We start from the raw sequence: 16,188 nt of genomic DNA, 5'->3' as shown, positions 1-16,188 counted from the left end.
GTTTACGTGAGGCAAAACTCATATTCGATGTATTCACCATGGGAAGTTGAAACAAATACAAAACAAAATAGAGAAATTGTATTTTTATTTCCTTATAATAGTGCTTTAAGGTCACATGCACAAAAAAAAAAAAAAAAGTAATTCGATGAAGCTTGCATACAAATAAAAAACGTGGAAAGATTCTTGAATGCACGCATATGTCTCCTTGTCCTTTGATGATTTGGATTTGCTCCTAACTCGTGAGATGCATTTTGTTTTCTTTTAGTAGGCAGGAAGCAGCGGTTCAATGAATGCGGACGCAGATGTGAGTTACCCTTCATGTGGATTCAAAGTTGCACGTTGTTCATTGACGTGGAAACACGCTAATTGATCATGGCGACGTTGATTGATGTAGAGACATATCGATCATTGATATGTTGATTCGTTTGCCTTCGCGTCAATACTTTTAGCTTATGATTATTATTATTACATCATCGAGGAGAATAACTTGAGATAAAAATGTGTAGTGTAGGATTATGAGAATTTTAAGAAAATCCCATTGTGGTGTTCTATATATTGCCGAAAGATTTGGTAAGTGGTGAGGATAATATTTAATCTAAGAACTTGCTGTCCGGTGGATAATAGAATGAGATTATTGAGGTTAGCCACATCCATCAAATTTCAAATGTGGCATAGAGGGTAGGGTCTGACAAGCCCTATTGACTTATATTAAAACTATATATATATATATATATATATATATATATATATATATATATATATACTAATATCCTATAGTGGCAGATGATGATTCTCTCCGTCCTAATTCATATTATAATTAGCAAGTTATACTGAAAAATAAAATAATTAAAATCAAATAAAGTTGATTACAAAGTTATAAATACTATCAAAATATTCTATCGTAATATTAGTGACTAATTTTCGGTAACAAGATTAATACTATTTCTTTAGTCTCATAAATACATGACATATTGTCATATCCAAAATTGCCTAAGGTATATGCTAGCAAGGTAATATATATCCGCAAACGATCAACTTAAACATTAACCTTGTATGGTCTAAAAAAATTTGCATAACAAAGAAAATATAAAAAAGATGAATATACAAGTAATTATTATTATCGTACGAAAGAATGGATAAGATAATTGAAATCTAAAATAATAAAAATAATAATAAGCTTTTATTAAGCACAAAAGGTTTCAAAAATAAGTTGAATGAATGCAGGGCTCCGAATCCGAAGATAGATTCAGACCCAATGTTCACCTAATAATTTTTTCAAATAAAAAGTTCATTGCTTTATGTTGCTTTGGATCACAGTTATTTTTCCCTTACCACGTGTGATGATGGCAAAAAACCTCACGTGTTCGCTTAATTTTATTATTATTTTTTTTTTTGTCCAGGTCCTTTGACGACTACACGTGGTTAAGATATATATTAACCCTTTACAAATGAGTTATCGTTTAGGTGTCAAATCAAATAATTCTAACTAAGGATGTGATAATATGGTTTTAGAACTTACTAAATCTATTATGTTTACTAAAATATCTGCATGTGAGATCCTAAATTAAATGCTTCTTCTAACTCATATTTTCTTTTGCATGTCCTTGTAGGACCTAAGATGTTACGAGGAGGCTTTCCCTACAAAGAGATATACAAGGGTGTCATATAACTTAGGCAAAGCTTATTAAGTATATGATAAATAATATCAGAGTAGAACAAAAATATATTTTAATAAACACTTGATAGGTAATAAAAAATACAAATACAAACTTCACAAGCTCTGAATGATCATGCAACAAAAGGTCTAAAATGATCTGTCATGACCAAGAGTACATCTAAGTACCACACAAGGTGACAAACTAACCCTATAGCTACATCGATGGCGGATGGACTCTTACAGTTTTTTTTATCGTTGGTTCACTATTTTATTCCATAGTAGTATCCTATTTATCTTTGTATTTTGCGTTACTTATTAAGTGTTTGTTGAGATATCTAGACCCCGAGTTAAATATTTCTTCTAACAATACGTTAGAAACCCGATCATACACTTTTCCAATAGTTGATGTAGTCTTCCAATTGTTGATGGAGTGATGCCCTTTATCCATTAAACCGGGACACGTTCTCACGATCGAGGAACTGCTTTAGCTACTATGTTTGATAACCCATTAGCTTCTTGAAGGAATCACCATACTACTATACAAGTAAATCAATAATTATCTTACAATATGTTGAGCATATATATCATCTGGTAACATGTTAATCACAAGATATTATAATGTAAACTCGTAAAACATATGAATAACTAATAAACATCAATAATAGGAGGAATCACACTCTAATCGTAATCACACCCAATTTAACTATAATCTAATTAAACCAACCAACCTATCTGAAATCCTCATAAAACTAGGATCATCCTAAATTAATATAATTTGAACTTCCTCGGATCCAATTTGGGTAGAAGAGGCTTCTGTGGACCACTTCCAAGTGTTCAAACTGGCTAATTGGGCTAAGGTTGGGCCCTACACAGTATTGGGCCAAGCCACAATGGATCTTGGTCCGAGGTCATGTGTCCAACACGTGTAAGGAACAAGATGAGGGTGTTTAAATGGTTCATTCGAAGGATTGTGTCCCTTAAAATGACGAATGAGAGACACCATTTTGTCAAACTATTAAGAGTGTAATATGTGTTTTCTTCTCCATTAACTGTTAAAAAGATATAACATACATCTCATAGAGTACGTTAGGTGGATGTCGCTTAATAGTTATGCATGTGATTAAGATATATTGTATGATTTTATTTATTGTACGAGAACTATTATTGTTTATAATGCTTAGTAACCATCCACTATCAACTCACCTCCTCATATGCAATCATTTTTCTCAATAAGCTCGATGAATCCAAGTTGATATAACATTATGAAAACATTAACAAAAAGAAAGAAGCTTATTATTTCGATACTCTTTCTTACTATTCATAATATATATGAGTTGTCATCAACCTCTCAAGGGTACTTCAGCTTCGCCTGTATGGTTTCCTACTTGATGAGGGCGATGTCAAAGAGGTGGCCTCCTATGGGAGTAGAGCGAAGTCTTAGAGGCCGTCGTTAAGGGGAGGAGCACATGAATTGAAGCATGGATACGCTGTTGAAGTATTTATATTACTTGGAGACTCGTAGTGTGGTTGTATTTTTAGAGTGCATTTTACTTACTTTATTTTAAATTTTAAATTATTACGAATACAATTTTACTTACTAATTTATGAAAAATGAGTTACTAATTTTTGTTTAGTGATACAAATTTCATTGTATTTTAAATATTGCATATATTTATTTTAAATTTAAATTTATATTTTAGTTAGAAAAATTCGAAATCGAGGTTTGACCCCAACCAGGCTGTTGGTCGGACCGGGCCAAATCCAGCCCGAGTCAGCCTTAGGCTCGGTCCAGGCGGCCAACCGAGCACTGAGCCCAGAAGTCCAGCGGCCTGCGGTCCTGCACAAGTGTGCCACCGGCGACCGAGCGCGCCGGCCCAATATATATATATATATATATTCCTGGGGATACAGGTCAGTTGTATGAAACCCTTTGTACATGAGCACAAATAAAGCAATCAGACCATCATCATCGCCATGTGAAGTGGATGAACACACTTCACACACTGATCTAATCACCTTCGCTACAAAGGAAAACATTACATAGAAGCATTATTCATCTGTAAGCCCCTGCATTCTGCTGCTGCATCTTCTTCTACAAACACCTTCCTCCATATCCTGCATTCCTGAAGAGCGCCTGCTTTACGTCCTCGGCGCTTACGACTGCCCTCTGATCCATGTCCTGTGTAGCACAGCCATCAGCGGCGGAGGACGACCAACATGAAGATTTCATCGTCTCAGAAGTGCAGAAACTAGTTGCAATATGTAGCCAATGCCTGCAGATGTCTTACCTCTGAGCAAGACGCCTGCATGCCGAAGTCACTGAAGCAACTCACCACGCATTGTTGGATCTCCAGTCCCAGCGCCTCCAGGGTGCTCACCGTCGACAACAGCAGACCCGGCTTGGCCGCGCAGCAGATCTCGATTCGGGTGTCGTTGTCTCGTCTCTCCACCTCGAACTGCAAGATCGCTTTGCATGGGGGTTATCAGATTCGAAGCCCGTCATCGAGTTTTAGTGCGAGCCCAGCACAAACATTACCTTGGGGGAGTTCCTCACCAAGGCCTCGTTGGAATTCAACTCCTTGAAGATGCTCAGTAGACTCGCCTGCTCCCGGCTGCCGTCGATCTCCTCCTGCAGGCGCTTGATCCTCTCCAACAGCTCCTTCATGTAGTCGATGGTGTCCCCGAGAATGGATGTTCTGTCCATCTGGTGAACCCAAAGTTTCTATCAGTCCACCTGATGGCCGGTCATAAGAACATGGAGGACTCTGGAATCGCTTACCTTGCTGATCTTGGGAACAACAGATCGCAGCATGGATAGCCGATCGTTGAGCCGTTTCCTTCGACGCCGCTCCGCCATTAGATTCTTGGAAGGCATCCCCTCGAGCTTCTTCTTCTGCTTCCTCTCCACGCAGCCGCTCAGTTCGAACATACTCGGCGCCTCCCCGGACTGCGCCACCTCCACTTTGCACGCGCTCTGCCACTCTCCATGGACGAGGCCGAGCTCGCCGTCGTCCAGCGTCGACCTGACCGACGAGGTCTGGATCTCCGGCGCCGCCGTCGTGGCCGCCGTGTACACGCCGCCGCCTAGCGGACAGTACAATTCGCTCAAGCAGTCGAAATTAGGATCCACGGTCATGGCGACGCCGCCGTCGAAGGCAGTAAAGCTGGGAGGGACCAGCGCAGAGCTCTGCTGGAAGCAGTCCATGTTCCCTTCACAGGAGAAGAACTCGCCCATTCCCGCCGGAAAGGAGTCCCATGCATCTCTTCTCAGGGAAAGCAGCTCCTCCAAGAAGCCATGCTCATCAAGCTCCATTGCTTTCCTGCCTACCAAGCACTACAAGCAGAAGAACAAAAGCTGAGGAATTATATATACAACCTCACAGCATCAAATGCAACATCCTTTCCAACGAGGTATGTTGTCGGCATTGCATTAGAACCAATAGAGCTTAGCCTAATATCGCAATGGAATCTCCTCTCTCTGTCTCTCGCCCCCTATGGTCTTTCTCACGCAAATCTGCAGTCCTGAAGGGGTGTTATAATAAAGGGATGGACTGAGAGCTTTGACCCACAAGTCTGTCGGAATCGAAAAGGATGGAGGGAGAGACCCGAGGCCATGTCAGGTTCCCTGGCCACGTACCTTTACATATAACTGGGTGTATATAGACATACATATATAAGTTATGTAACATGCAACAATCTCTCTCTCTCTCTCTCTCTCTCTCTCTCTCTCTGCTTGCGGTGAATGCAATGGCAGTGGTCAGCGAAGACATGGATGACGACTTTTTGCAGAAAGCTGAAGGAGTGCTGCTTGAGCTGATTGCATGGAGCTGGGAGACTGATTGGCCACCATATATATATATATATATATATATATATATATATATATATATATATATATATATATATATATATATATATATGTATAAATGAAAACGAGAAGAAAACTAGTCAATGAAGTGGACTGCAGGATTCAGCAATAATAAACATGAAGGCTGAAGCTTACCGTGTTCACGACAAGTTATCCGACAGCCGCAGATTGCTATGTATTCATTTATAACAAAGAAAGTAGAGGAATGCAATTTGCTTCGATTGTGGTGGGTTCATCAAACACAAGCAAAACACTCGTCATTTTCTACTCCCACGTAACGTTCAAGTACACACTCATTTGTGTTCTGGACACAATTAAACATATTTGATTTGGCAATTGCCGAAAACCCCCAAGCAAGCGTCGCGTGCAACTTATTGTGACCATTATTGTTCATACTCGTCTGGTATTTATAAAACTCATTCGAACCTCCAATAGACGAATATGTGAATGGGTTCATGCGGATTTCCTCTGGAAAACATACTGAGCTAAATTAATGGGTTTCCTCTGGAAATAGATATTAGGGTTGTTTATTGACCGGTCCTGTCCTTCCGTGTAGGTGTTGACGAATGTTTGTTAAGTCATATCATGTCTTATCAATGCCTTCTATCACAATATATCTCATATAAATCAAAATCAAAATCAAAATTAATTCTACAATATAAATATATTAGAAATAAAGTTAAAAATTAATTTTGTATTACTAAAAGATTAATGAGTAGATTAGAATTGTCCTAAAATATATTATAGATCTCAACACATTTGTCACATATTTCAATGATAATTAAATATCCATATAATTAGTTTAAAATAATGAAAACTTAAGATTTTATATATTGAAGTTGTGTTACACTTTGAATCATTTAAGTTTATGGATTATAATGATATGCATTTACCATGTACCGTACTTAGACCTGATAATTAATAAATAATAAAAAGAATAGTATAAATAACGCATTACTTGTTTCAAGAACAATGGGGGATGAAGTCGTCCAACGTGCAAGTTTTCGCACATACAAACAGAAGAAAAAAAAAAACTAATAATCAAAAGATAGCCTAAGTTGCGAGAATGTACAGAACCAATTGTGCCTTTTTAATGGCAGTAGTAGTCATCATAATTTTTGCTTGCTTTTGCTTCATCTTACAAGCTAAACTTCATTGGAATTTTGCTGTACGACGAGCATGGTTTAAACAACTGAACTAAATCGTGCACTACATCACCCATGATAATATTCTATGTATCCATCGTTGCATTATAGACTAGCAGCTTTTTTCGTGAAATGTGCCGACCAATTAAATATGATGCGGATGATATTATTTAAATGATATAAAGAGGACAGTTGTTCAGCTAACGTATGGAGAGCAGAGGAAGTACAACGCATTATATCTCGGTCAAGCTAAAATACATTATACCTTTGATTATGTATATAGTTATTCTCTTCCCACTACCGAACAGTGAGTGCGGGATTAGATTAAAAGCCAAGGCTCATTCTAATTTACGTCACGACTAGAGGCACGAAGTAACGCTTCGAACGAGTACCATCACCGTCGTTCGTGGGTGGAGTCATGACTTAAATCCCGACACAAAGTAAGCACGAATTATGGATGAAGCGACTCATCCTCCTCCCCTCCTCCTCGTCCCGTGTGGGAAAGAAAGAGTGTATGGTCAAAATTTAAACCCAGGTTGACAAACCTCGAAAATACAGGTGGCAAGGGCCAACATCACCATAAGCTCGGAGCATCTGCTTGACAGCCTCGTCTCTTCGTGCGTGGTGACAAGAGCTGGAAGCGAAGCCTTTATCTCTCTCTCTCTCTCTCAAAACCACGGCAGTGCAACTCGGCCCACAATATTGTTCTCACCACCTTCTCAATACCACCCATCTCTCTCTCCGAATCTTTTTGTCTCGTTTCATCTCTAATTAGACGCAGATGGAGACATGGAAGGGTAGGAGGAGAGGAGGCCACAAGAGGCCAGAGGCGGAGGACCTGCAGGCTTTTTTTCTCACCTACAACTTCGGGTTTCGCGTGTATATAGTAAAAAGTAGGGAGGGGTACGGGTTACAGATCCACCGGGCAGCCCTATTCAGCAGGCACTCCTTTCTTGGTTTCAGGGCTTCTTCTACAAGTCATGCAATCAAACAGAGGAGAAGGCTAAGGCTCCGTAAAGGCCGGCTAGCTTTGCGTTGGCCTCATCCAGCTCGATCGATCGAGAGAGAGAGAGAGAGAGAGAAAGAGAGATAAAAACACCTTCTCTTTGTCTTTGAAAAAGAACTAACCACGGAGCGCTAAAATAATCGGTAGGAGAGAAGCAAGTTTTCGTGCGTTGAATCATCACAAGCAAACGAAACGAACCTGAAAAGGAGGGAGGGTGGGGGTGGCAAAAGACAAGGGGAAGCAGCCATCAGCGTCCGGGGAGAACTTTCATCACCGGCGCTCGTTTGGTTCAGCTGGTCATTTCGTCTCGTGTACTGCTGGCTGGTTAATATATCTGCACCAAATTGCAGGAGCCACGGAATTAATTACATGAGAAAGAGAAAGGAGATATAAAAGTGACAAAAGTTGCAGTGGTCCACGACCACCAGTTCAAAATGTAGGTTTACGTGACTGTGACTTCACCGAGGGAAAGAGTGTACAGACGAGGATTGCAATTAGATGGTGACGACCCAACTTCACGTCAAGGAAGATGCTGTAACATTTGTCAAGGGCATGTTAGGTCCCGTTCAGATTACGGCCTAAATTATAGACGCGCATAGTTCACATTAAAACCTGTGACTCCGACCTTTATCTATCCCATTCATTGGCTCCATTCTCCCATCAAATGTTTCCCATTCTAGTCATGACTGATCGCCTTTTCTGCCACCAGCATTAGATTAGATTAAAAGAAAAGAACTGTTAGCGTGTTTAGTTATCTCGAGCATTAGCAGAAATTTAATAAGATTCGAAGAATTATTTATAATGCCACATAGGTTTCTCACCTGCTAAAATAATTGGCAGCAGACGACGACACCATTTTGCTTGTCCCGAACATTCACGAGGGTACCACAAGTACATGGGCCACTCGTCATAGCAATAGCATTTAGCAAAAAGCCTGCAGAGTTGGTGATTGAATAGAATCAATCCATCTTGGCTTCAATGTCCACGACGCTGTGAAAAAGAAATGTTTCAGATTGCACAGTACAAGTTTTGATAATGCAAAAGTATTGAGATATCATACCAAAAAGGACCATGAATGGTCAATCCACAGTGCCCAGCCTCTGAATTCGGACCAGCAGTCCTCCTCGATCATTAACATTTCCTGTGGGCTTTTTCCACTACCTCAGAACAAGTGCTTGCCGATGCCCAAGGGGGTACATCGTGGTACAAAGATGCCTTGTGATGCAGCAGCTCGGGACATGGGAGAAGCCACAAGGGTTTACGTTACATGAGACCAGACAGGAATGGCTTGTGTCCTCGGAGTCCTCTCAATGCTCAGAATCCCAATACCCAAGTGATAGATGCCCCCAAGTAGCATCGTCTTTTCATAATTTTCAACTTTCAACCCAAGTTTCATTCCATGAATACGGAGACTGGCATGACAAAGCGCACAACTGCCTGCCTGAATCCGAATAATGATTACCATAAGTCATGAGCTCACTTGAGATGCTGCTCATAAGCAACAGAATGCAGCCAAATGTGTACCCATTTGCAATCTAAATGTAGTCGATATGTTCGATAACGTTGACCCCATTGAAAACCAAAGCACATTAAATGCAAGAACGTAGCCCCAAATCTTGGGGATCCATTATCGCCACCACCACTCATCAAGACTGTAGCCCCCATGGTTTCTTCCACCACCACTTTGATACCCTGCCGCAGAGGCATTAAATGCAAGTATTAAGAGGGGGAAAGAAACAAGTACATCAGAAACAGATAGATAACTTCAACCAGTCGAAATAACACTTTTATTGATTTCAGAGGAAGAACTCACGATTCCAAGTGCTAACCAGTTCGAGGGACTTTCCAGATTTAGGTGTTCTTCCACCTTGACTGAAATGAAACAACAAGTGCTGTGTTTACATTTGCACTACATTATCATATACTCAAACAAAAAGAGTGATGCAGCATATGTTGCTGCGCAACCACAAGACAGAAAACAACATAAAGCCTTATTAGCAAGGGAAGGGGAGGAAGAGGGGGCGGAAATCATCTGCTGAAGCATGCCATAACTTAGGTACCATGAAGTCCAACTACAAGTTGGTGATGTCTGTTGATTAGTTGTGAGAATTGAAGTGAATGCTGATGTTTAGTTGAAAAGTTTTGCTATGTAAGTTGATCTGATGCATGGAAAACTGTTAAGGTGCCGATTCAGCAAGTGAAATGAATTTATACTAATGAACTCATCATATTTGATTGCTGTGAACAAATGGGACACAATGGAGAAAAGATCCTCAAGGTCCCTTTCCACAACCCTGGATAAAATTCTCCTTATGTAAAGAGTAGTTCCAGAATTTACCACTTCATTCCCGCCATTACATAATTCAGATAATGAAAATACAGATTAAAATAACAAACATCATAGTCAGACAAACTAATGGAATTAGCAAACCAAAGAAATAAAGAAAACCTGCCACGACCTCTGGACTGTGACCTCATCTGAGTTCCAAGTTGAGAAGACCGAGATCTAGAATGGGACCAACCCTGCCCAGATCATGATCTCTAAGGAGATGGAGATCGAGATCACCAGAAAGGGTACCAGGTAAGAATGCAGAATCTTAGAGCATCATTTTGGAATCAATTAAAGAGCCTGATGTGACAACAAGACAAGGTCCCAACTATTCATGGTCGGCTACCTGAAGAACCTAATATTTTATCACAACAATTACTAAAATTCCTGTGCCCTTGCAATTGGTATTACATGACAAACTAAGATAGAGAACAACTAACCATAGAATCTAAGATGACCATTGAAAAGTAAATTCACCTTATCCTTATAAATATAACTCATTAAAGAAGAGAGCAACCATTTAATACTCCGGCAGTTTGTCAAGGAGAAAAAATAGATAATCAAATAGAGTGTAAATTCAACTCGGAGATGAGAATACACAAAAAAAAAAAAAAAACAAAGTGATCAATAACACAACTGCTTCAGCAAGATAATAATAAGATTTTGGATATCTCTACTCTTTGTACAACTTATAATTATCAAAATAAGTGCAAGGTTGCCATGCTGATGGGTGTGTCAACAAACATTAAAAGGTATCATGCTAGTGCTAACAAATGCACAAGGTAACAACATTTGGTTAGGATAATTTTTAACTTGTGCCACTCAGCAGAGATGCATGCTAACAACTCCTATTGTAACTACCATGGTATGATTTAACCAATTTTTGGCTCATGCCACTCATCACAGGAGCATGCTAACTATCCCATGCCGACTAGCATGGAATGAAATAATACCATGCCTGGAATGGTATCGAAATGCCCCTGTGCTATAATACAACTATACTTGGTTAAGTGAACCACATGTAGGCATCGGCGGCTGAAGTTCAAAGTAGGAGGTATTTAACAGATAAATCTTTGTATTTAATGAAGTTAAAAGCCGATGTCTACAATTGCAGGGAGAAGCAAAAGGAAGACAACAAACTAAAATTAACTTAATCCCACAATTGATGGCTCCTATAGTCCTGAAGTTCAAAGTATGAGTCAGGCTGATATCCCTTCCAAACCTTCAACAGTATACTCAACAGATAAACCTTTGCATTTATTGAAGTTAATAGTTGATGTCCACAATTGTAGGGAAAAGCAAAAGGAAGAGAAATAGCCAAAACTAACTGCATCCCAGTATTTGACATCAATTCAACCAGCATCATGACGTTGTAATGCAAAATAATTATACAAATAAGGACAATAAAGAACACATTGTGATAAATAAGGTATCTACTAAAATGTAAACAACAACGTCACAAGCATATGACTCTCATGGTACACTAGATTGACCTAGAACAATCTCAGGTGTACTTGATTAACTAATAAATAAATAAAATAGAGCTAAGCGGAGAGAAAAGAAAGGGATATCATAACAGAGGAAAATTGCTAACAAAATAATGTATTATCGACTGAGATAGCACACATGGGGAAGAAAGAATATGCAGTAAAGGAGAATATTAACCTGAAGCAGTACAGACAGTGGATCCTAAGCAGCACCAAGTACCACATTTGAAACTTTGGCTCTTTTATGTAATAAATAATTCTACATGGCAAGAAACACAACAGATCCATGACACAAAGAAAAACATTATGCACACAAGTCACCTTGCAATTCTTGCTCTCCATTAGGTCCGCCAACTTTATTGATTACCAGAAGCTCCCACATTAGTTATATAACACTGCCCAAAAGCTAGAACGATGGGCCAATGCAAGACAACAAGGTGGACTTCACGGCCTTGATATTAAAGCAGTAGAATTTGGAGGTAAAGATCCCCTGTCCAGTTTAACCAGCCCGATATGAGACCCTCGGGGTTCAATGATTCCATAACTCACATCTCCTTTTCCATCTGATAGGGCATATTTTATTTTTGGTAACCTATCCTCCTACCGCTATTCACGACCACATCAGCATCAGGGTCATCACGCTAGACTGCACCCCCCGGTCAATTCCGATTCCGCAAAGGTCGGACGGCGCAGACCGAGTATCATGCCATCCAGCAGGAGTCAGGATGGTGCCGACCGAGTACAGCACCATCCCGTAAAGACCGGATCGGCACTGACCAGGTACAGCACCGTTCCGCGAAGGCCGGGACGGCGCCGACCGAGTACTATACCATTCCACAGGATTTGGGACGGTGCCTACCAAGTACAACGCTGGTAATCATAAATATGATAGGTACGGCTGGTCCCCCGGGGGAAAGATAAAAACCCCTCATGGGGGCGACAACATAGGTGACTAATTTTTCACTCAATTCTAACAAGATCTTCGGAGGGGTCGAAATTGAGAGCCCCCTTCCCGACCCGACCTGTGTGCAGGATCCGTTGATAGAAAGGAGGCAGTAAGCCAAAGGGAGTTTCCCGACTTCGGAGCCAGAGCCCAAGCCCGACCTCACCAAAGCACGATCACCGACGTGGACGATCCTATGCATTCGGGACTGAACCAAGCCGTGCTGACTCCATCTGCCACCGTGTGAATGATCCCTATCACCGCCCAATGTTTTTCTTTCCGAGAGTCAGCACATTGTACCCACACCGACCCGACTACTAGGTCAACAACAGAACCCTAATCCTCTCTCCAATTTCCCGACATTATCCCCTACAATTGCTTCACAGACTCTATAACTCAAGGTCCCGTGTTTGTTCATCACATCTCTGTGGAACCGACCCTAAAGCATCAACGCCGCAATACCCATCATGTAACATGAGATTAAGAGACCCGGTTAACCAGAATCATAGCATGATATGAAACAAGAAGTAAAGCATCCGAGTCCCAGGGTGCTTGAGATGAGAAGAAGATGATCCGAAAGAAGAATGAGGTCGATTAATGAAGGATTTACCTCCTGCGTGGAGAATCCGCCTGGAAGGAACCAAAGAAAGAGACTAGACGACATGGAGATTACCACCATCTCGGGGATGGACGCGAGGGTTTCTCTTCGACCGGGTTCCTCCGACGAAGACGAGTGCCCACATGGATCTCAAGTTGGGTATTTATAGGGCTCGAACACCCGTATACGTTTCTGCTGTTGGGCTCGTCAATTAGGCCCATCCATCCTAAATTGTAATTTTTTGCTTTATTTCTTGTATGATATAAAAATACGACAGTTATAAATGTTTTTATTTTATTATATTTTTTTTTCTGTGCGATTCTGTCGTCACACGTCAGCCAGATATTTTCGTTTTCGGTGCAGGAAGCACAGGCGAACTCGGTCACGTCATCGACCGTGTTCCACCAAAATAAAATATCCCGACTATCTCCACCCCGACCCATACCATCCGACGTGGCGTATTCGCCAACCGCACGTTAACCGACCTATTTCCTGGGTTCGAGTATCACTTCCATTAAAAATGATCTACCCTCCTCCGAGAAAAAGATAGTTTATTTCCTTCACGGGTATTAATATCCGTTTCTGAGAGATGTTTCGTGGCCTGCATCGAGGCTCGTAGAGCTGTGGGGCCCTTAGAAGTGGACTCGTGGATGTGAGCCACGTCTGCAACTCCTGCTGTTGTCGTCTCTTAAATCGTTTCTATGCTATATATTATTCCAATCTGCGTTCTTGGGAACCGCCACATTGACCGCCGGTAAGAGCTCGACATCGCGTTCGGGTTGGTTGTCCGGAGTTCCTCTGTCGCTCGATGGAGTCCGTCGCGGCATCGGTAGCGATTCCCTCGTCGCCTTCTCCCCTCGCCTTATTCTCCCCCAGCAGGAGTGTCCCTCGACGCCCATCCTTCTTCCCGATCGCCTCCAAGAGTAATTCTCAACTTCTTCGTCCTTCTCCTGCTCCTCTTTGATTCGATCCGCAACCTAAAGTTCTCTTTTTTTCTGCCCTTTAGATAGGGAAGATGAGGCCGATCTCAGTTCGAAATCCGAGAGCACCAGTCTCGTGCCTTTCCTCAGCAATCGGGCTCCCATCTCCCCCCTTCCCAAGGTACATCACCTGATCCGCTCTTTTTGGTGTCTTTTGTGGTATCTGTCTAAGATGCGTTTCGTGATTCGTTAGGACACGGCGATGGGCTTGGTCTTAAGCGCGGCAACTGGAAGAGGGTGGACGACGGGATCGGGAATGGAAGGTCCCCCGGTCCCCGCTGACACCGATTCCGCCGATCAGACGGTTCTCACCTTTCCCTGGTCCCTCTACACCAGATCGCCCCGTCGTCGGATGCGCGTGGTCTTCACCTGCAACGTCTGCGGCCAGCGGACGACTCGTGCCATCAACCCCCACGCATACACCGATGGCACCGTCTTTGTCCAGGTACACCTTGCGTTGTTGGAACTAAAAAAGAAGTACCTTTTTATTATGCTTTTCTTGCTTGTGCTCTAAAAATGGTTTTTTTTCTTCGATTCTTGCTTCAGTGTTGCGGCTGCAATGTGTTCCATAAACTGGTTGACAATCTGAATCTGTTCCATGGGATGAAATGCTACGTGAGCCCGAGTTTCCGCTACAAGGGAGACATGCCGATCGATTACATTGATGCAGATGGTGATCAGGATATCTTTCCCATCGTATGAGGTGAAGGAGTGGCGTTATGAAAGTGATCTGTAGATATCCCTGTTTATTTGTGACTATGAACAGTGACATTACATATTTAGAGATTATCTTGCTTACAGAAGTAATACCTGATGGGATTTGTTTCTTTTGATAGATACATACGTTTAATCCTCTGCTTACATTGTGATATTAGTTCATATTTGACATAAAACAAAACGCAAAGAGTTTATCAAGCAAAAGTTGGCCTTTGAGGTGATCGAGTGGCATTGCTTTGTCCTCTTGCATCACGACGGCTCTCTTAGTTCATCGTCTTTTCCTAGTTATACAAGCAAGACTACTGCCTCTTCGATTTAGTTGTTTGTCATATCAATCTTGAGCATCATATTTCTTGTGTGCTTCATTTTTCTTGTGGACAGAACAACTTCTCGGCTAGGATATAGATTTCTGCTATTAATTGTGTTGTGAATCATGGTATGGTGATCGAGCAGCATTCTTAGATTTTTAGAACGTCAATTATGATAAGAATTTTTAGCTAATACGAGTGGAAGAGAAGCGGTTTGAATTATTGTGGCATTGACTTGGATCTTTCTCTGTCTGGTCAATTGATGAATGTGAACAGGAGAAAGGGGAATTAACAACCATTTGATCCAATTAAATCAAACTAAACGTCTCCTCATTCAACGATAATAACTCTTCCAATGAAACATTCATATCGTTGTTGTTCGTAGCTATTTGACTTTGTCTTCGTTGCAAATATTGAATAGTGAATCATGGTGACGATTCCTCGATATTATTCTCTTTTTCTCGTTATACATTTTCTTCTCCCCTCTCTTCCTCCGTTGTCTCATTGTCGATTACGACAACCGTGCGTCGTATTATTATTATTATTATTATTATTATTATTATTATTATTATTATTATTATTATTATTATTATTATTATTATTATTATTATTGTTGTTGTTGTTGATGTTGTGGTTTAGTCTTGTATTATTTCCGGAGAGATTATCTAATGCTTTGACCATTTTATTTGGTCATTCTTTTTGCCGGAGAGACTTCGTTCGATGTCCCATATAAATTAACATTCACTAAAGCTATCGGATGCTAATCCTCGTCCTTCCAATTTACTGCTGTTACAACTCGGGAAATGCGGACTGGTCCTCCTCTAGTTCATAGTATTCTACGCAGGAATAAGATCGAAGTGTCATCGGCACACGTTTCCTCCAAAACTTATGCCAAGCATGTATGCCGAGAAAGTTGAATGGGCCATAGTCGAGTTTATAGATTTCTTCGGACATTATCTCTTACCACAGCATAGTCAATTTACCATCAGAACCTGTGGGTGCGCACGAGAGAATATGGTAGGTGTTTCGGACTGGCTTCGTCGGCAGCATTCTCGATTTGCAGTTCATCTATTTTATAGAAGGTGGAGTAGGTGAGAATGGCCATCTCTGATGTGGGATTCGTCGATCCATCCATCATTGACAGGATGTG

The 16,188-nt window shown here is 41.1% G+C and overlaps 2 protein-coding genes across 5 annotated transcripts; one reads left to right on the top strand and one right to left on the bottom strand.

Moving 5' to 3' along the window:
- Positions 1–3,573: 3,573 nt before the first annotated feature.
- LOC103995546 (transcription factor BHLH3) lies at positions 3,574–13,185 on the bottom strand. Of its 4 annotated transcripts, XM_065081156.1 has the most exons (12): positions 13,046–13,185; positions 9,490–9,548; positions 9,201–9,368; positions 8,737–9,117; positions 8,498–8,666; positions 8,302–8,375; positions 8,123–8,208; positions 7,875–8,010; positions 4,437–4,991; positions 4,194–4,361; positions 3,946–4,113; positions 3,574–3,836 (listed from the first exon to the last, which is right to left on the bottom strand). In XM_065081156.1, exons 9-12 carry the CDS (start codon positions 4,968–4,970, stop codon positions 3,750–3,752), a joined length of 957 nt encoding a protein of 318 aa, XP_064937228.1. In that variant the 5' UTR covers positions 4,971–4,991; positions 7,875–8,010; positions 8,123–8,208; positions 8,302–8,375; positions 8,498–8,666; positions 8,737–9,117; positions 9,201–9,368; positions 9,490–9,548; positions 13,046–13,185; the 3' UTR covers positions 3,574–3,749. The 4 variants fall into 4 exon arrangements, with proteins under 4 accessions (XP_064937228.1, XP_009414425.2, XP_018685283.2 ...); XM_009416150.3 differs by having other exon boundaries at positions 8,737–9,368; XM_018829738.2 differs by having other exon boundaries at positions 8,139–8,208; positions 8,737–9,368.
- Positions 13,186–13,748: 563 nt separating this feature from the next.
- On the top strand, positions 13,749–14,848 carry LOC135589251 (uncharacterized). Its single transcript, XM_065081529.1, has 4 exons — positions 13,749–13,956; positions 14,040–14,134; positions 14,207–14,458; positions 14,560–14,848. Exons 1-4 carry the CDS (start codon positions 13,842–13,844, stop codon positions 14,713–14,715), a joined length of 618 nt encoding a protein of 205 aa, XP_064937601.1. The 5' UTR covers positions 13,749–13,841; the 3' UTR covers positions 14,716–14,848.
- The last annotated feature ends 1,340 nt before the right edge of the window (positions 14,849–16,188 follow it).

This window comes from Musa acuminata, chromosome BXJ1-8, assembly GCF_036884655.1.
Source record: "Musa acuminata AAA Group cultivar baxijiao chromosome BXJ1-8, Cavendish_Baxijiao_AAA, whole genome shotgun sequence".
NCBI classification, from domain to species: domain Eukaryota; kingdom Viridiplantae; phylum Streptophyta; class Magnoliopsida; order Zingiberales; family Musaceae; genus Musa; species Musa acuminata.
This window is presented reverse-complemented; position numbering and strand designations above follow the sequence as displayed.